General features: G+C 54.2%; 1 protein-coding gene across 6 annotated transcripts in view; it reads right to left on the bottom strand.

Moving 5' to 3' along the window:
- The window catches only part of DOCK6 (dedicator of cytokinesis 6), a 61329-nt gene extending 52413 nt beyond the window's left edge, over positions 1 to 8916 (bottom strand). For 5 of the 6 annotated variants that reach the window (XM_009193506.2, XM_009193507.2, XM_009193508.2 and 2 more), the window contains exons 1-2: positions 8789 to 8881; positions 565 to 652 (exon numbers count right to left, since the gene is read on the bottom strand). In XM_009193506.2, the coding sequence (XP_009191770.2) occupies positions 565 to 652; positions 8789 to 8832 (132 nt within the window). In that variant the 5' untranslated portion in view covers positions 8833 to 8881. Of the gene's footprint in view, positions 1 to 564; positions 653 to 8788 lie in introns of all 6 variants that reach the window. The other variant, XM_009193509.2, reaches the window with a different exon arrangement.
- Positions 8917 to 17196: the final 8280 nt, after the last annotated feature.

Genomic DNA, 17196 nt, shown 5'->3' with positions numbered 1-17196 from the left:
GGTGTTGGAGCTACGGAGGAGCCATGGAGGAGGGTGACCTCAGACTCTCCACCCCCACCTCAGCTTTCCCTGCCCTGCCCCTCCCTCCAGGGGCTCCAGGAAGGAAATCACACCCCATGCCTGGAAGGGCAGAAACTAACAGTGGAAGGAAAGAAATGTTGACAGAGGCCAGGCAAGACACAATTCCTACATCCCTCCCAACCCTCTGGGCAACATGGATGGCCCCACCCCTCTTAGGCAAAAGCCACTCCCCTCCCCAACTTCCCTCCTCCATCCCCATCTGGGTGGTCCAGGTGGCTGGAGGTGGGGGACATCAGCGGGGAGCCACTCCCCCTGGACCACCCACAGGGTGACAAGCAGCTGCAGGGAGAGTGGCCACAGGAATTGGTGACAGTACGAGGACCAGGGCAGGGACTCCCTCCCCTCACACTGCTGGGTCTCTCTTGGTTTCCCCATAGGACAGGCCACAGGAGGGAGGGGGTGGGATAGAACCTAGGCCAAGGAAGCCCCTACCTCTGTCTGAGAGAAGGCAGGGGGCTGGAGGTGGACCCCCCAAATACTTACCCCCAGGGAGCTGCTGCAGCGTCTGCTGGAGCTGGGGGAGCCACTGCGTTCCCGGGACACCTGCTTCCGCACCTCTGCGGCCACCGTCCTGCAAAGACAGAGAGGGGGCCATTGGGGACAGGAAAACTCAGGCAGTGGGGCCGACAGATTCCTGCTAGGAGGAAAATTCAACTTGTGGAAAGGAATAAATAGGCCAAGGGCCAAGAGAACCAGGAGTGCTGAGGTTTTAAGAGCCCCCAGCTCCCAGTTCCCCCAACCTCTTCCCCATCAAGCACAGATCAGGAGAGGGGAATGCTGCCACCAGTGGGGTTTAAAGCCATCACGGACTCTCGTTCCCCTCCCAGCTGGGCCTGTGGCCTTCCAGGTCTGGGGGGAGGCCCATGGGTCCCTGGCCTCTGTTCCCTCATCTGGGGGACCTCTGTCCACCCTACTGTTCCCCAACACACCCAGCTCTGCCCCGGGACCCCATCCAGAACATACATCCCTTCCCATCCTTGCTTTGGGGCCTGGATAAGTCATTTCCACCTCTGAGCCTCAGTTTACCCATCTGTAGCTGATGCCCTGACTTCACAGGGCTACTGGGGAGGGCGAAGCCTGGGGCCTGGCCTGAAGTCACAGAGATCTTGAGATGAGGCCATTGTGTCAGAGGTCAACCTGGCCTGGGGGGCCCAGAACTGGGAGGTCTTTTAAGTAACCCCATGCAACCAAGGTGGGCCCTGGGGCCTTCCTGGGCCACCTGGATCTGAGCAGGCCTTCAAAATCAGGGAGGATGGCCGGGTGTGGTGGTTCACACCTGTAATCCCAGCATTTTGAGAGGCTGAGGCGGGTGGATCACCTGAGGTCAGAAGTTCAAGACCGGCCTGGCCAACAAGGGGAAACCCCATCTCTACTAAAAATACAAAAATTAGCTGGACGCCTATAGTCCCAGCTAATACTCAGGAGGCTGAGGCAGGATAATCGCTTGAACCCAGGAGGTGCAGGTTGCAGTGAGCCGAGATTGTGTCACTGTACCCCAACCTGGGTGACAGAGCAAGACTTTGTCTCAAAAAAAAAAAAAAAATCAAGGAGGATGGGGGTAAAGGGGCAAGACTGGCAGTAGAGGGGACTCTGCAGGAATGTGGAGCAGAACCAATGGGCACAGGGATGGCTCCAGCCTCCAATTCCTCTGGCTGAGCTCAGGAGGGGACGAGAGAGAGCCACGCAGTTACCTGGGGGTAGAGGGTGCCCGGCAGGGGGCACAGCAGGTACAAAGGACCTGAGACTGGGTTTCATGCTTTGAGTGTGGAGACTCCCGCTCCCTGGGGTCTCTGTGAAGGCAGGAGCTAGGGCTGTGTGTCCCCCAAAGAGGGCCTTGCACGTACTAGGCACTCACTCCATTTTTTTTTTTTTTTTTTTTTGAGACGGAGTTTCACTCATTGCCCAGGCTGGAGTGCAATGGCACAATCTCAGCTCACTGCAACCTCCGCCTCCCGGGTTCAAGTGATTCTCCTGCCTCGGCCTCCTGAGTAGCTGGGATTACAAGCATGTGCCACCAGCCCGGCTAATTTTTTGTATTTTTAGCAGAGATGGGGTTTAACAATGTTGGCCAGGCTGGTCTCAAACTCCTGACCTCAGGTGATACAACTGCCTCAGCCTCCCAAAGTGCTGTGATTAGCGGCATAAGCCACCGCTGCCGACCTACTTTTTTTTTGAGACAGGGTGGCTCTGTTGCCCAGGCTGGAGTGTACTGGCACGATATCAGCTCACTTCAATCTCCGCCTCCCAGACTCAAGTGATCCTCCTCCCACCTCAGCCTCCCAAGTAGCTGTGATTACAGTGTATACCACCAAGCCTGGTTAATCTTTCTATTTTCAGTAGAGACAGGGTCTTGCCATGTTGCACGGGCTGGTCTCGAACTCCTGACCTCAAGTGATCCGCCTGCCTAGTACATTTTTTTGATAGAATGAGTGAGTCCCGCTGGGCGCAGTGGCTCGTGTCCGTAATCCCAGCACTTTGGGAGGCCGAGACAGGCAGATCACGAGGTCAGGAGATTGAGACCATCCTAACTAATACAGTGAAACCCCATCTCTACTAAAAATACAAAAAAATTAGTCGGGCGTGGTGGCAGGCGCCTGTAGTCCCAGCTACTTGGGAGGCTGAGGCAGGAGAATGGCGGGAACCCAGGAGGCGGAGTTTGCAGTGAGCAGAGATCACGCTACTGCACTCCAGCCTGGGCGACAGACTGAGATTCCATCTCAAAAAAAAAAAAAAAAAAAAAAAAAGAGTGAGTCCCTTCCAGTCTTCTTCTACAACTTGCCCAAATCTGCTGAGTGAGGGAAAGCCCCAGGTCATCTGGCTGTGTGACTTTGGCCAGGTAGGATACCCTCTCTGGACCTCAGTCCCTCTTAAAATAGAGAAGCTGATTGCCTGGGTTTTCAGGTCTTACTCCCTTCTGCTTCCCAATTCCCTGTGTAATTGTAGATTTTTTTTTTTTTTTGAGACTGAGTCTCGCTCTGTTGCCCAGGTTGGAGTGCAGTGGCGCAATCTTGGCTTACTGCAAGCTCCCCCTTCCCGGTTCACGCCATTCTCCTGCCTCAGCCTCCTGAGTAGCTAGGATTACAGGCGCCCACCACCAGGCCCAGCTAATTTTTTGTATTTTTAGTAGAGACGGGGTTTCACCATGTTAGCCAGGATGGTCTCGATCTCCTGACCTCATGATACGCCCATCTCAGCCTCCCAAATTGCTGGGATTACAGGCGTGAGTCACCACGCCTGGCCAGTAAATTTTCATAATAAAAAGTTGTGCTCAGCCAGGCACAGTGGCTCACACCGCTAATCCCAAGTTCTCTGGGAGGCTGAAGCAGAAGGATCACTTGAGGCCAGGAGTTCAAGACCAGCCTGGGCATGCCACTGGGTAAACTGGACCCTGAACAACATTAAAAGTAAATACATGTATCTCTCAGCCACTCATGGACCTAGTGCTCACCAAAGAGCTGGGTTATCAACAAGCCTCCCCAGGTGGGGACAAAGTTGTAGGGAGACCCCATTTCTACAAAAAATTTAAAAATTAGCTACTCAGGAGGCTGAGGCAGGAGGATAACTTGAGTATGGGAGGTAGAGGCTGTAGTGAGCTATGATTGTTGTGCCACTGGACTCCAGCCTGAATGACAGAGCAAGACCCTGTCTCAAAACAAAACAAAATAATTAACCTGGTGCAGTGGCTCACGCCTGTAATCCCAGCTCTTTGGGAGGCCGAGGTGGGTGGATCACTTGAGGTCAGGCATTTGAGACCAGCCTGGCCAACATGGTGAAACCCCATCTCTACTAAAAATACAAAAGTTAGCTGGGTGTGGTGGCACGCACCTGTAATCCCAGCTACTTGGGTGGCTGAGGCATGAGAATCACTCGAATCCGGGAGGTGGAGGTTGCAGTGAGCCAAGATTGCACCACTACATTCCAGCCTGGGCGACGGAGTGAGGCTCTGCCCCAAAAAAGGAAAAAAAAAAAAATTGTATGGGTCAAAACCAAAACTTGATCATGACCTTCATACAATGTGGAGGTCTCTAGTTGGAGACCCCGGTCGCCCTCCTCCATCCCCATATTCGATCCATTTTCACTCTTAATGGTCTTGGATTCTTGCTTCTACTGACTAGGGGGTTGAGAAAGGCACTTGTGGGGCATTCAAAGGATGTGAAACATTAGGGCTTTTGTCTTGAAATTCCCAAAGTCGGGCTGCTGCCTCCAGAACCCTGGGCACACAGGGGCTGGGGGATAATTTACAAAAGATGCTGAGACAGGGGACAAAGCTGTACCCTGGTCCCAGCTGTTCTGCAGCTGCTGCTCCAGCGGAGGGAGAGGGGAGGAAGGACGCCTGGGCCTCCAGCTTCATTTTCCCCTTGGCCTTGGAGAGAGGCCCCTGCAGTGGGAAAACGCCAGGCCTGCAACACCACGGCCGCAGAGCCAGCTGACTGCATCACAGGACTCTGCACGAAGCCGCTGAACATGGATGAGTGACCATCAGTCTCTCAGCCTCAGGGCTCTGGCCACTGCCCACCTTCTCCAGCTGTTCTGAGTGTAAGGCTTTGTACACAGAAAGTGCTTAATTAGGTTTACAAGCCACCCCAGGTCAGGGTTCTCAAAGACAAATCCTTAGCAGCTGGGATTTCCTGCACCCTGTTTTGTTTTGTTTTTATTTCTTTATTTATTTATTTATTTATTTATTTATTTATTTATTTGAGACAGAGCCTTTATTTCTTAATTGTCCAGGGTGAAGTGCAGTGGCGGTGATCTCTGCCCGCTGCAAACTCCACCTCCCAGCCCGTGACGCCCCTGCTTCAGCCTCCGAGCAGCGCTGGGATTAGGCCAGCCACTCACCGCCTGGCTAATTTTTTGTATTTTGTAGAGATGGGGTTTACATCTGGGCCAGGCTGACCTCAACTCCTGACCTCCTCTGGTGTGATCTACCCCGCCTCAGCCGCCTCCCAAACTCCTCTGAATTACAGGCTGAGCCACCAGTTCAGCCTTCCGTTTTGGTTTGTGTGTGTGTGTGTGTTTTTGGAGATGGGTTCATTGTCACCCAGTGTTGGAGTGCAGTGGTGTAGCACACGCCCACCGGTGCAGTTTGCCTTCCTGTAGTCTGGCAAGCAATTCAGTTCCTGCCTCCCGGGCAGCTGGGACAAACTGCGCACACCACCATTTTATAATTAAATTTTATTTTATTTTGTAGACAAATGGGGTCTCACTATGTTGCCTAGTTGGTCTCAAACTCCTGACTTCCCATGATCTCTTGCTCAGCCTCCAGTGCTGGGATTTGGTGAGCCACTGTGCCCGCCTCTCTGACCCTGTTTTACACCAAGGTGAGACATATAGGATGACAACCATGAGTCGTATGTTGGTTTCGCAGTACCTGCAATCCCAGTGCTTTGGGAGGCCACAGGAGGATCGCTGAGTTTCAGGAGTTTGAGGCTGCAGTGATGCACCCAGCACTCCAGCCTGGGCTACAGAGACACTCGTTCCTACAAAAACAAGGCGGCACCGTGGCTTATGCCTTGCACTCCAGCACTTTGGGAGGCCATTTGAGGTGGGCAGATCATCTGAGGTCAGGAGTTTGCACGCCTGCCCAACATGGTGAAACTGTCACTAAACATACAAAATTAGCCAGGCATGGTGGCACATGCTGGAATGCTAGCTACTGAGGCTGAAAGGCAAGAGGAATACTTTGAAACCTAGGAGGTGGAGGCTGGTGAGCTCAAGATTGCTCCACTTCCTTAGGGGGCTCAGGCAACAGAATGAATTCTGTCTCCAAAAAAATCCATCTGATAAGCCAGGTGGTGTGTAATTCATGTTCATATTCCCAGCATTTTGGGAGGCTCATTAGAGTATCTGCATGAGCCAGAGCTCACACCAACAAATGAGAAGTGGTATCCCTGTTTCTACAAACACACCCACACACACACACACACACACACACACACACAGAGAGAGAGAGAGAGAAAAAAAACCATCTGTGATTATTAAGCATGGTTGAAAATATGCCAATCCAGCAATTCCACTCCAAGGTGTAGATACTCAGAAGGAAACACATGGCCAAGAATGTTGACATCTCTGACCATGACAGCTCCAAAGTGAAACTCACATGTTCACTGACCAAAGATGGGGAAATAAATGCCCGAGGCAGGGGAGTACTACCCAGCAACGAAAAAGGATTGCAGGCAATGGCCCAGCTGAGCCTTCCTGACATGATGCTGAGTAAGCAAAGTTGGGCACGTGGATGCAACATCCCATGATTTAGTTTATTTGACAACCTAAAACAGGCCAGATCAGGTAGGGCTGCTGGCATGGGGGAGGGAGCCAGGAAGGTGGAGATGGTCCCCATAGGAAATTGACCAAGTGGCCGTTTCCCTGCCCTTTGCTTTCTAATTATTCTTTGAAATTTCCACTTTTCTTTCTCTCTCCCTCTCTTTTTATTTTTATTTTTTTCTTTTCTTGAGATGGAGTCTCTGTCGTCCAGGCTGGAGCGCAGTGGCTCGATCTCAGCTCACTGCAACCTCCACGTCCCGGATTCAAGCGATTCTCCTGCCTCAGCCTCCCGAGTAGCTGGGATTACAGGCACCCACCACCACGCCCAGCTATTTTGGACATACAGACCAAATTTTGGACATACAGACCAAAATGCAAAGAAACAGACAGCAGGCTGAGCACAATGGCTCATGCCTGTAATCCCAGCACTTGGGAGGCTGAGGCAGGAGGATCACTTGAGCCCAGGAGTTTGAGGCCAGCCTGGGCGAGATAGTGAGATCCCATTTCTACAAAAGGTTAAAAAGTTAGCCAAGTGTTGCAGCATACACCTGTAGTCCCAGTTACTTGGGAGGCTGAGGCAGGAGGATCACTTGAGCCTGGGAGGTTGAGGTTGCAGTGAGCCAAGGTATCACCACTGCCCTCCAGCCTGGGTGACAGCCTGTATTAAAAAAAAAAAAAAAAAAGCCTGGGCGCAGTGGCTCACATCTGTAATCCCAGCACTTTGGGAGGTATGCAGATCACCTGAGGTCAGGAGTTTTTGACCAGCCTGGTCAACATGGTGAAACAACCTCTCTACTAAAAATTCAAAAATTAGCTGGGTGTGGTGGCAGGCACCTGTAATCCTAGCTACTTACGAAGCTGAGACACAAGAATTGCTTGAACCCGGGAGGCAGAGTTTGCAGTGAGCTGAGATTGTGCCATTGCACTCCAGCCTGGGTGACAGAGCAAGACTGTCTCAAAAAAAAAAAAAAAGAAAAGAAAAGGAAAAGAAAAATAAAAATAAACAGACAGCCATAATATTTGCATCCTCAGAGATGCCAAAGGTCTAAGACAGAATGCCAATTTACAGACAAAGATAATGATAGAACATAAAAATTGCCCAGCCATTATGCCCCAGCCACCAGGTCTCTTCCCTCCTCTGCTGAGAACTCCCCATGGCTTCCACCTCACTTGGGGTCAAAAGTCAAAGTCCCCTGCACAGCCCACAAGACACTGTACATTCTACTACTACTGTCCCCCTCCAGCTCTCTGTTCCTGCCTCAGGGCCTTTGCACAAACCCTTCCCACTCTTCCCCCACAAACAGGTGTCGATCCCTCCCTCATCTCCTTGAGGTTTTTACTCAAAGGCACCTGCTCATCCAGGCCTTCCTGACCCACCTCCTGCATCTCAAGCAGCCCCCACCCTCCCATCCCCCTTCCCTGTCTTCTTGTCTCCACAGCACTTGTCACTGACAGGTAATCTACTTGATCAGGCTTCTGGTCTCTCTCTGCTACTATATCCCAAGAGGGGGATCTTTTCTCTCCAGGAGACCAGCGCCCAACCCACAGGGCAGCTCTTTCACCTGGGGGCAGACAGGACAGGTCCCCCGGGGAGAGGATACCTTAGTTTCTGAACGCACCCTTGTCGCAAAGACCCGCCCCCGCCAACTGGGGGCGAGGCTTTTCAGCCCCAAAGAGTCTGATATCCCCCTCCCAGGCTGTGACTCTCACAATCCCCAGTGGCCACGGAAATGAATCCCCCAGCGCCTGGGGCCTGTCCCCTCCCTCGTCTGCCCACCAGCTGGTTCTGTCCCCAGCCCCCACTCCCTCCATTCAATCACCCATCCATCCCCAGTGCGGTCCAGCCCGTGCTGGGAGAGCCTGAAGCAGAAGGTGGGGGAGCGCCCACAGCTGTCCCCTTTCCCCCCCGACAGCTGGGCACCGGACCCCGGAGGGGGAAGGGCACAGGAAACTCCTCAAGGGGTTTCAAACGCCACCAAGGAGCCCATCTCTGTCCCCAAATCTCTGAGCCTGGAGCCCCAAACCAGGCACTGAGGAGGGAACAGAAAGTCCGGCCCACCCCGATCTCCGAGGGCGCGGGGACAGTGAGGGGCCAAGAGAGGCGGACGGGGCGCGCAGGGAGTTCAGGGGGCGCCCGGCATCCGCAACCCCGCACCACCTCCTCCGCGAAGCCCTCCGGACACACCCCCGCGAGTCACGGAGGCAGAACTGCAGCCGCCATCGCGCTCCCAGCCCCGACGCGACTCCTATCTGGGACCCCCGCCGGGACCCCCGCGGGCCTCCCCGCCTTCTCCCGCTCCCAGCCCCTGCCGGAGGAAGCTGGCGGGACGCGGGCCGAGGCGGAAAGGGGTTTAATTGGGGGCGCCCCGGCGGGGAGGGTCACACCGCCCCGGGGCGGGGCCGGGCCACGTGGGGGAGGTGGGAGGGGGTCCCGCGGCCACGCTACCTGTTGATTTTGTGCGCGAAGGCGCGGCGCTCGGCGGCCGCCATGGTCCCCGCGTCCCGCCGCCGCCGCCGCCCCGCGTCCCGGCCCCGCCGCCGCCGCTGCCGCCTGCCGGTTCTGGGCAGCCGGGGCGGGGCGGGGCCGGCGCGGGGGCGGGGCCCTTCCGGGTGGCCCGGGCCGCTCCGTGCTGCCCCTGCCGGCCGGAGGGGTCGCCTGGAGTCCTGGGGGCTGGGGAAACTGAGGCTGGGGACGGAGAGGAGGCCCCGGGATCCAGGCTGGGTGGGCCCCAGACTCCCGGGCTCGGGGGACGCTCTTTCTACCCTAGGAGAAGGGCTGGGGAAACTGAGGCTGAGGAGGGAAGTTAGGGAAAGGAGGCGCTGGGACCCAGACTGGGGGTGCCCCAGACTGCCCGGCTGGCGGGGCGCTCTTTCCACCCTGGGGGCTGGGTTGGAGAAACTGAGCCTGAGGGAAGGGAGGCGCTGAGACCCAGGCTAGGTGGACCCCAGGCTCCCGGGGTTTAGTGAGGGGAATCTTCCCACCCCAGAAGCAGGGCTGGGGAAACAGGCTAAGGAGGGAGGAAGGGAGGGGAGGCGCTGGGACCCAGGCTGGGTAGGCCCCAGATTTCCGGGGTTTGGGGGGGGCGCTCTTTCTGCCCTCTGACTCCTGGCGGGAAAACAATAACGATGTTCACTTATCTAATAATCATGCCTGTAAGTATAATCGTGGCCGTGCATGATGGCTAACGCCTGTAATCCCAACACTTTGGAAGGCCAAGGCAGGAGGATTTTTTGAGCCCAGGAGTTGGAGACCAGCCTGGGCAACATAATGAGACCCCATGTCCACAAAAAATACAAAAATTAACCAGGCATGGTGGTGTGTGTCCCTAATCCCCGCTACTCAGGAGGCCGAGGGAGGAGGATCGCTTGAGCCTGGGAGGTCAAGGCTGCAGTGAGCTGTGATTGTGCCACTGCAATCCAGCCTGGGTGACAGAGCATGACCCTGTCTCAAAAAGTGTAATTGCTAAGATGTCATTGAGCCTGGCTCTGCAGTTCACACATGCGGAAGAAATGATTGCTTTCCTCCATTTTGCAGATGAGTAAACTGAGGCACAGGGGTGTTCAGGTGCTTGCTCGGGGTGACTCACAGGGGTCTCTGGCGCCTGCATTGTCCGTGCTCCCAGTCTAGAGCATGGGAGGCAGAGGAACCTGGCTAGGCACTGGGGTGCCAGGAGATGTGCCCCAGGTCCAGGCGGTGGGACCTGAGTGAGCCAGTTTGGGAGTCTAGACTTGCCGGGGCACTTCCACCAAGAGGAAGCGGTGGGGATGTCTTGGTTAATCTATGGTCTCAAATCTCTCCCCACTGGTCTCTCTCCCAGCACCGCTGCAGCATTTTTAGGGAATTCTCCAGCCCACATGCCCCTCTGGAGGAGCTCACCCCTTTCTCACCTGCATGCCGCTGCACCGGCAGGTCCTTCCTCCTGGACAGTCCTTCTTTCCCTGGTCAGCAAATGCCCCAGGGAGAATTTGAGGTTGAATCATACAAGGCTGTGACTCTGCCTCAGGGCCTTTGCATGTGCTGTTCTCATTCCCATCTGTGGGTTGCTGGCATTTTGTTCTCTATTTTTATTTATTTATTTATTTATTTATTTATTTGAGATGGAGTTTCGCTCTTGCTGCCCAGGCTGGAGTGCAATGGTACAATCTCGACTCACTGCAACCTCTGCCTCCCAGGTTCAAGTGATTCTCCTGCCTCAGCCTCCTGAGTAGCTGGCATTACAGGCACCCACTATCATACCCGGCTAATTTTTTGTATTTTTAGTAGAGATGGGGTTTTACCATGTTGGCCAGGCTGGTCTGGAACTCCTCACCTCAGGTGATCCACCCGCCTCGGCTTCCCAAAGTGCTGGGATTACAGGCATGAGCCACCGCGCCCACCCCGAGTCACCATGCACCCCCGAGACACGGTTTCTTGCCTTGCTGCCCAGTGAATCCATGTCAGACCTTGAACCCACAGGAAGGAGGGCTGGATTGTAGGGGAACCCCCAAAGCCTGCCACTCAGACCCAGGATAGCATCCTGCTAGTCAGGCTGCAGTAGGGTTGCCCACAGCCTGGCATGTCACATGTGCACACAGCCCACGTGCCTGCCTGCAGTGATCCAGCCACTTTGGCCAGGTAGAGCTCCGCCCATCACTCCCCGCTGTGCCCTACCCAGTGTCCCCGCCTTGCCTCTCAGGCTGCTGGGAGCTAGGCTGGGCAGGAAACATGCAGATAAGCAAAGATTTGCACATTTCTCAGCCTAGTTCCAGTCCAGCCCCCTTTATATCCGGTCTCCCAGCTTCCTTTCTCATCCTCCCGCCAGCTTGTTCCTGCATCAGTGGCCAGGAAGAGCCTGCGAACACCTGCATCACATCAGGTCCTTCCTCTGTTCAGAACCTTCCATGGCTCCCACCTCACTCAGGGTAAAAGCCAAAGTCCTCCCACAACTTGGCTTTGTAGGGGCAGTGCCTCATTGTAATCCCAGCACTTTGGGAGGCCGAGGTGGGTGGATCACTTGAGGTCAGGAGTTCGAGACCAGCCTGGCCAACATGGTGAAACTCCGTCTCTACTAAAAATACAAAAAATAGCCGGGCATAGTGGTGGGAGCCTGTAATTCCAGCTACTGCGGAGGCTGAGGCATGAGGATCGTTTGAACCCAGGAGGTGGAGGTTGCAGTGAGCTGAGATTGTGCCACTGCACTCCAGCCTGGGTGAAAGAGTGAGACTCTGTTTCAGAACAACAACAACGACAAAAACAATCAACAGACAAAACCAAAGTCCTCCCACAACCCACAAGCCCCAGCATGATCAGCCCTGTCACCTCCCTGGCTTGCCTCCTCCTTTTCTTTCCCTCATTCACTCTACTCCAGCCGCACCTGCCTCCTGGATGCTCCTCTAAACACCAGGACACAGCTCCACCCAAGGACCTTTGCATGTCCTGTTCCCTTTCCCATATATGGGTGCTGCCATTAGCCTCCTTTTACAGATAAAGAACACCCAGAGAGGGGATCTGAGGAACACCCGGAGGGGAGACTCGCCCTAACGTAGCCTAGTGAATCAGTATCAGATCCAAGATTTGGATCCAGGGAGCCTGACCCCAAAGCAGTTGTCTCTAAAGTCTCACTGGGTCTCCATCGGACCTGGCTATGTGGCCCAGGATAAATTGCTCAACTTCTCTGAGCCCCAGTTTCCTTGTTTGCTCCCTGAGAAGTTCATGATCGGTCACAGCTGGAGACCCAGACATCAGGAGGTAGGTTGAGCCCTGGAGCAGCAAACTTCAGGGCCTTGACGGGGCCCATTCGCTGTTGAAGCCCAAGGGGGCTTTGAGCTCAGTGACTCCACGTCCTGCCTTGGTGGAAACGCTGCTTCAGAGATCGCTCCGATCAAAGGCCCTACCCCAGACGCCTCAAGCCCAGTACCCGCCCCAGTGCCTGCCAGACCTGACTGGTGAAGCTATTTCTCTCCAGGGCACCGCCAGCCCTGACTCAGCTGGGTGTGGCTGGGGTGCCCCTGACAGCTAATCAAACAGAGGCTGAGCGTGGTGGCAGGGACTTTGGCCTCCTCTGCTCTGCTGCGCGGAGAACACGTTGTGGATGTGAGGCTGGAGCTGGTGGACCAGGGAGGAGGGGCTGTACTGGTCCAGGTCGGGGATGATAGGCCTGGATGGGTGAGGATACAGGGGAGGTGAGAAGTCGGTGGGCTGTGGGCAGATGGACTCACTGGTGGATGGACAGTGAGTCCATGTGCCCGTTACGGTAAGAGAGGAGCCGAAAACCATCTCCTTCACCCACGCTGCTGCCTAATGCTGCTCCTTCCACCTGGAATGCTGTTCCACCCACTCCTTGTCTGCCTGCACCCTTCTTTATCCCTTAAATGTCAGCTTGAGGCCGGGCGCGGTGGCTCACGCCTGCAATCCCAGCACTTTGGGAGGCCGAGGCGGGCGGATCATGAGATCAGGAGATCGAGACCATCCTGGCTAACACGGTGAAATCCCGTCTGTACTAAAACCACAAAAAAAATTAGCCAGGCGTGGGTGGTGGGTGCCTGTAGTCCCAGCTACTCGGGAGGCTGAGGCAGGAGAATGGCGTGAACCCGGGAGGCGGAGCTTGCAGTGAGCTGAGATCGTGCCACTGCACTCCAGCCTGGGCGACAGAGCAAGACTCCATCTCAAAACAAACAAACAAACAAAATCTCAGCTTGGACATCCCTGCCTTTGCCCACTGCCTCCGCCATGGCGGCCCCAGTCATGTCCCAGTTGCTGAGTTACGTGTTTCTGTGGGGTTCCCAGCACCTGACATTTAGTAGGAGCTTCATAAATATCAACTTTTTGGTTTTGCTTTTTTTTTTTTTTTTTTTGAGACAGGGTCTCTCTCTGTCATCCAGGCTGGAGGGCAGTGGCTCCAACACAGCTCACTGCAGTCTCCTCCTCCCAGGCTCAAGCAGCCCTCCTACCTCAGTTCCCAGAGTAGCTGGGACTATAGGCATGTGCCACCACGGCCAGCTGATTTTTTTGATTTTTCTTTGTAGAGACAGCAGTCTCGCTATGCTGCCCAGGTTGATCTCAAACTCCTGGCCTCAAGCGATGCTGCCAGCTTGGCCTTCCACAGTGCTGGAATTACTGATGCGCCTTCTTCTGTTTTCCTGATCCGCTGCTGAGAGCTTGTCCCAGACCTCGCTACTGGAATCACTGTAGCATCATCATGTGCTTCTGTATCTTTCTGTGCTGGGTGCAGCTGCCTCCAGACCTTTGCACAGGCCATCCCCTCTGCCCAGGCTGATGGTTTCCCCCACTCCTTACCTGAACAAACTTTTTTTTTGAGACGGAGTTTTGCTCCTGTTGCCCAGGCTGGAGTATAACGGTGCAATCTCGGCTTACCGCAACCTCCGCCTCCCAGGTTCAAGCAATTCTCCTGCCTCAGCCTCCCAAGTAGCTGGGATTACAGGCATGCGCCATCATGCCCGGCTAATTTTGTACTTTAGTACAGATGGGGTTTCTCCATGTTGGTCAGGCTGGTCTCAAACTCCTTACCTCAGGTAATCTGCCCACCTCGGCCTCCCAAAGTGCTGGGATTACAGGCGTGAGCCACCGCGCCTGGCCACCTGAACAAACTTCTATTCATTCTTCAGGTCTGATGTCTCTTGGAAGCCTTCCGTGACCATCTCCCTCCCCTGTGGAAGCTGGGTCAGGGGTTCCTCTGGGCTCCCATCCCCTCCAGGCCCTGGGTCTCCCCATCGCAGTCCTGATCACCCTCAGAATAACTGTCTGGTTCTGTGGTGTCTGCTCCTCCCGTTCCAATGTCACCTCCGTGAAGACAGAGATTTTTCTTTGCCTTTTGTCCTTCTTTCTGCAACAGGGTCTTGCTCTGTCGCCCAGACTGGAGTGTAGTGATGCAATCATAGCTCACTGCAACCTTGATCTCCTGGGCTCAGGCAATCCTTCTGCCTCAGCCTCCTGAGTTGCTGGGACCACAGGTGAATGCCACCATGCCCAGCTAGATTTTACATTGTTTGTAGAGATGGGGTCTCACAATGTTGCCCAGGTTTTTTGTTTTGTTTTTTGTTTTTTGTTTTTTCTTTTTTTTTGAGACAGGGTCTTGCTCTGTCACCCAGGCTGGAGTGCCATGACATGATCATAGCTTACTGCAGCCTCCAACTCCTGGACTTAAGCGATCCTCCCACCTCAGCCTCCCAAAAGTGCTGGGATTGCAGGCGTGAGCCACCACCGTGCCTGGCCTCTCTGCCTTATTCACTGCTGTATTCCCAACATCCGGGACACGGCTGTGCATACTATAGGTGCTCAATAAGAGAATGAGTGAGCCAGAGTAGTACAGGACCTCACTGGCCAGAGGACCTCAGTGCTTCTCTGTCCCCTGGTGTCCAGCGTTGATACCATCAGTCCCACAGCAGGGAGATAGGTTCCTCGTGGAGCGGGAGTCAGCCTGGGCCTCCCAAACTGAGACGTGTTGGGAGTGACGGTGAAGAGGGAGGTTGAATGAGGCTGCCCACTGGCCCCTGGTGCCTGTGGTGGGAATGGTGGGCCCAGCCAGCCCAGGACACTTGCCCCATCCTGCCCATAGGCAGAGGACCCTGCTGCTCCGTGGAGAATTGAGGAGCGAGAGCATACAAGGGCACATCCATGCAATAGGCATCCATGGAGCATCTACCACCTGCAGGCACCGACTCGCTCCGGGAGGTAGAATCATCATCCCGGCTCACCACCCTACAGGTGCAGGAAACTGAGGCTGAGAGAGGAGCAGCCACCAGCCTCAAATCATACAACACTGGTGTGCCAGGCACGGTGGCTCCCGCCTGTAATCCCAGCACTCTGGGAGGCCGAGGTGGGTGGATCCCTTGAGGTCGGGAGTTCAAAACCAACCTGGCCAACGTGTTGAAACCCCTTCTCTACTAAAAGTACAAAATTAGCCAGGTGTGGTGGTGCACGCCTATAGTCCCAGCTACTCGGGAGGCTGAGGCAGGAGAATCGCTTGAACCTGGGAGGCAGAGGCTGCAGTGAGCTGAGACAGTGCCACTGCCCTCACTTCAGCCTGAGTGACAGAGCGAGATTCCATCTCAAAAAAAAAAAAAAAAAAAAAAAAAATCACATAATGCCGGAGTCAAAGGACTCAAACCCACATCTGTCATCTTCAGGGAAATCTCTCCTGTGGTTTTTCAGATGCATTTCGGCAATTGGTGAATTACTTGAGTGGATGAATGGGTGTCTTGCAGTCAGTGGTGAGCTCAGAGTAGGAACAGTCATGAACAGGATTTGGAGTCCCGAGAGACGTGGATTCGAGTTCTGGCTTGGCCACGTAGCTGGACTGCGTGACCTGGACCTCTCTGGGCCTCAGTTTCCTCATCTGCAAAGTGGGCACAGCAACCCCAGTGCTCCACCAAGAGGGTCGTGATGGAGCCATCGAGGTGGCGTCAGGAGAGCACAAGACCGAGGGAGACATTGACGTGTTGGATTGTTTTTTTCTGCTGTTTCCAGAGCCGGGGAAGGAAGCCGGAAGCCAAGCCAGGGTGTCCAGGCCTGCCTTTGGGAGTTTAAATTACAAAGACAAAAGCTGGGCCTAGACGGGTCAGAGGGGCAGGACATAGGCTTCCTGTTTTTCTTTGAACAGATGGCCCAGCCACCAGATGCTTGTCTGTCCAGACACGTGTGCATTGTCCAAGGAACTCGCTTCTTTTTAAAATACTTTATTTTTAGAGACAGCGTCTCACTATGTTGCCCAGCCTGGTCTCAGGCTCTTGGCCTCAAGCGATTCTCCCACCTCAGCTTCCCAAAGCGTTGGGATTACAGGCGTGAGCCGCTACACCTGGCTGAGGCCACTTTTGTGTAAAATATTTGGAAAAATGTATATATCTGTATTTCCTTGATTTTTCCAGACACTCTCTTCAAAGACTACCAAGAAACTGGTGGGACTGGAGGATGAGCAGGAGGAATGCTTTGCGTTTTAACTGACAAATGTATTGCTAGTGTAGTGTAAATGACAGAAATGACAGAAGAGGGAGCCCATAGAGGAGAGATTCAATCCCTCCAGCAGTTTCCCCTATTAACAACTTGCAACCTGCTGAACATGTTACAATTGATGACCCAATCTTGATACATCATTATTCATGTAGTTCACATTCCCATACACAGTTCCTGTTGTACATCCTACTGGTTTTTGGTAAGTGCATATGCCTTTTCTTTTTTTTTTTTTTTTCTTTTTTTTGAGACGGAGTTTTGCTGTGTCACCAGGCTGGAGTGCAATGGCGTGATCTCAGCTCACCGTAACCTCTGCCTCCCGGGTTCAAACGATTCTCCTGCCTCAGCCTCCCAAGTAGCTGGGATTACAGGCACCTGCCACCACGTCCGGCTAATTTTTGTTTGTTTGTTTTGTTTTTGCGACGGACTCTCGCTTTGTCACCCAGACTGGAGTGCAATGGCAGGACTCGGCTCACTACCTCTGTCTCCCAGGTTCAAGCGATTCTCATGCCTCAGCCTCCCTAGTAGCTGGGAATACAGGTGCACACCACCACACCCGGCTAAGTTTTTGCATTTTTAGTAGAGACACGGTTTCACCATGTTGGCCAGACTGGTCTCGAACTACTGACCTCAGGTGATCCTCCCACCTCAGCCTCTCAGAGTGCTGGGATTACAGGTGTGAGCCATCGCGCCCAGCCAAATTTTGTAGTTTTAGTAGAGACAGGGTTTTGCCATATTGACCAGGCTAGTCTCAAACTCCTGACCTCAAGTGATCTACCCGCCTTGGCCTCCCAAAGCGCTGAGATTACAGGCATGATCCACTGTTCCCGGCTATTTTTTTTTTTTTTCCAAGATAGAGTCTTGCTCTGTCACCCAGGCTGGAGTGTGGTGGCGCCATCTCGGATCAC

This window comes from Papio anubis, chromosome 20 (assembly GCF_008728515.1).
Source record: "Papio anubis isolate 15944 chromosome 20, Panubis1.0, whole genome shotgun sequence".
NCBI lineage: Eukaryota > Metazoa > Chordata > Mammalia > Primates > Cercopithecidae > Papio > Papio anubis.
The sequence above is the reverse complement of the archived record's forward strand: the minus strand, read 5'-3'. Positions and strand labels throughout refer to the sequence as shown.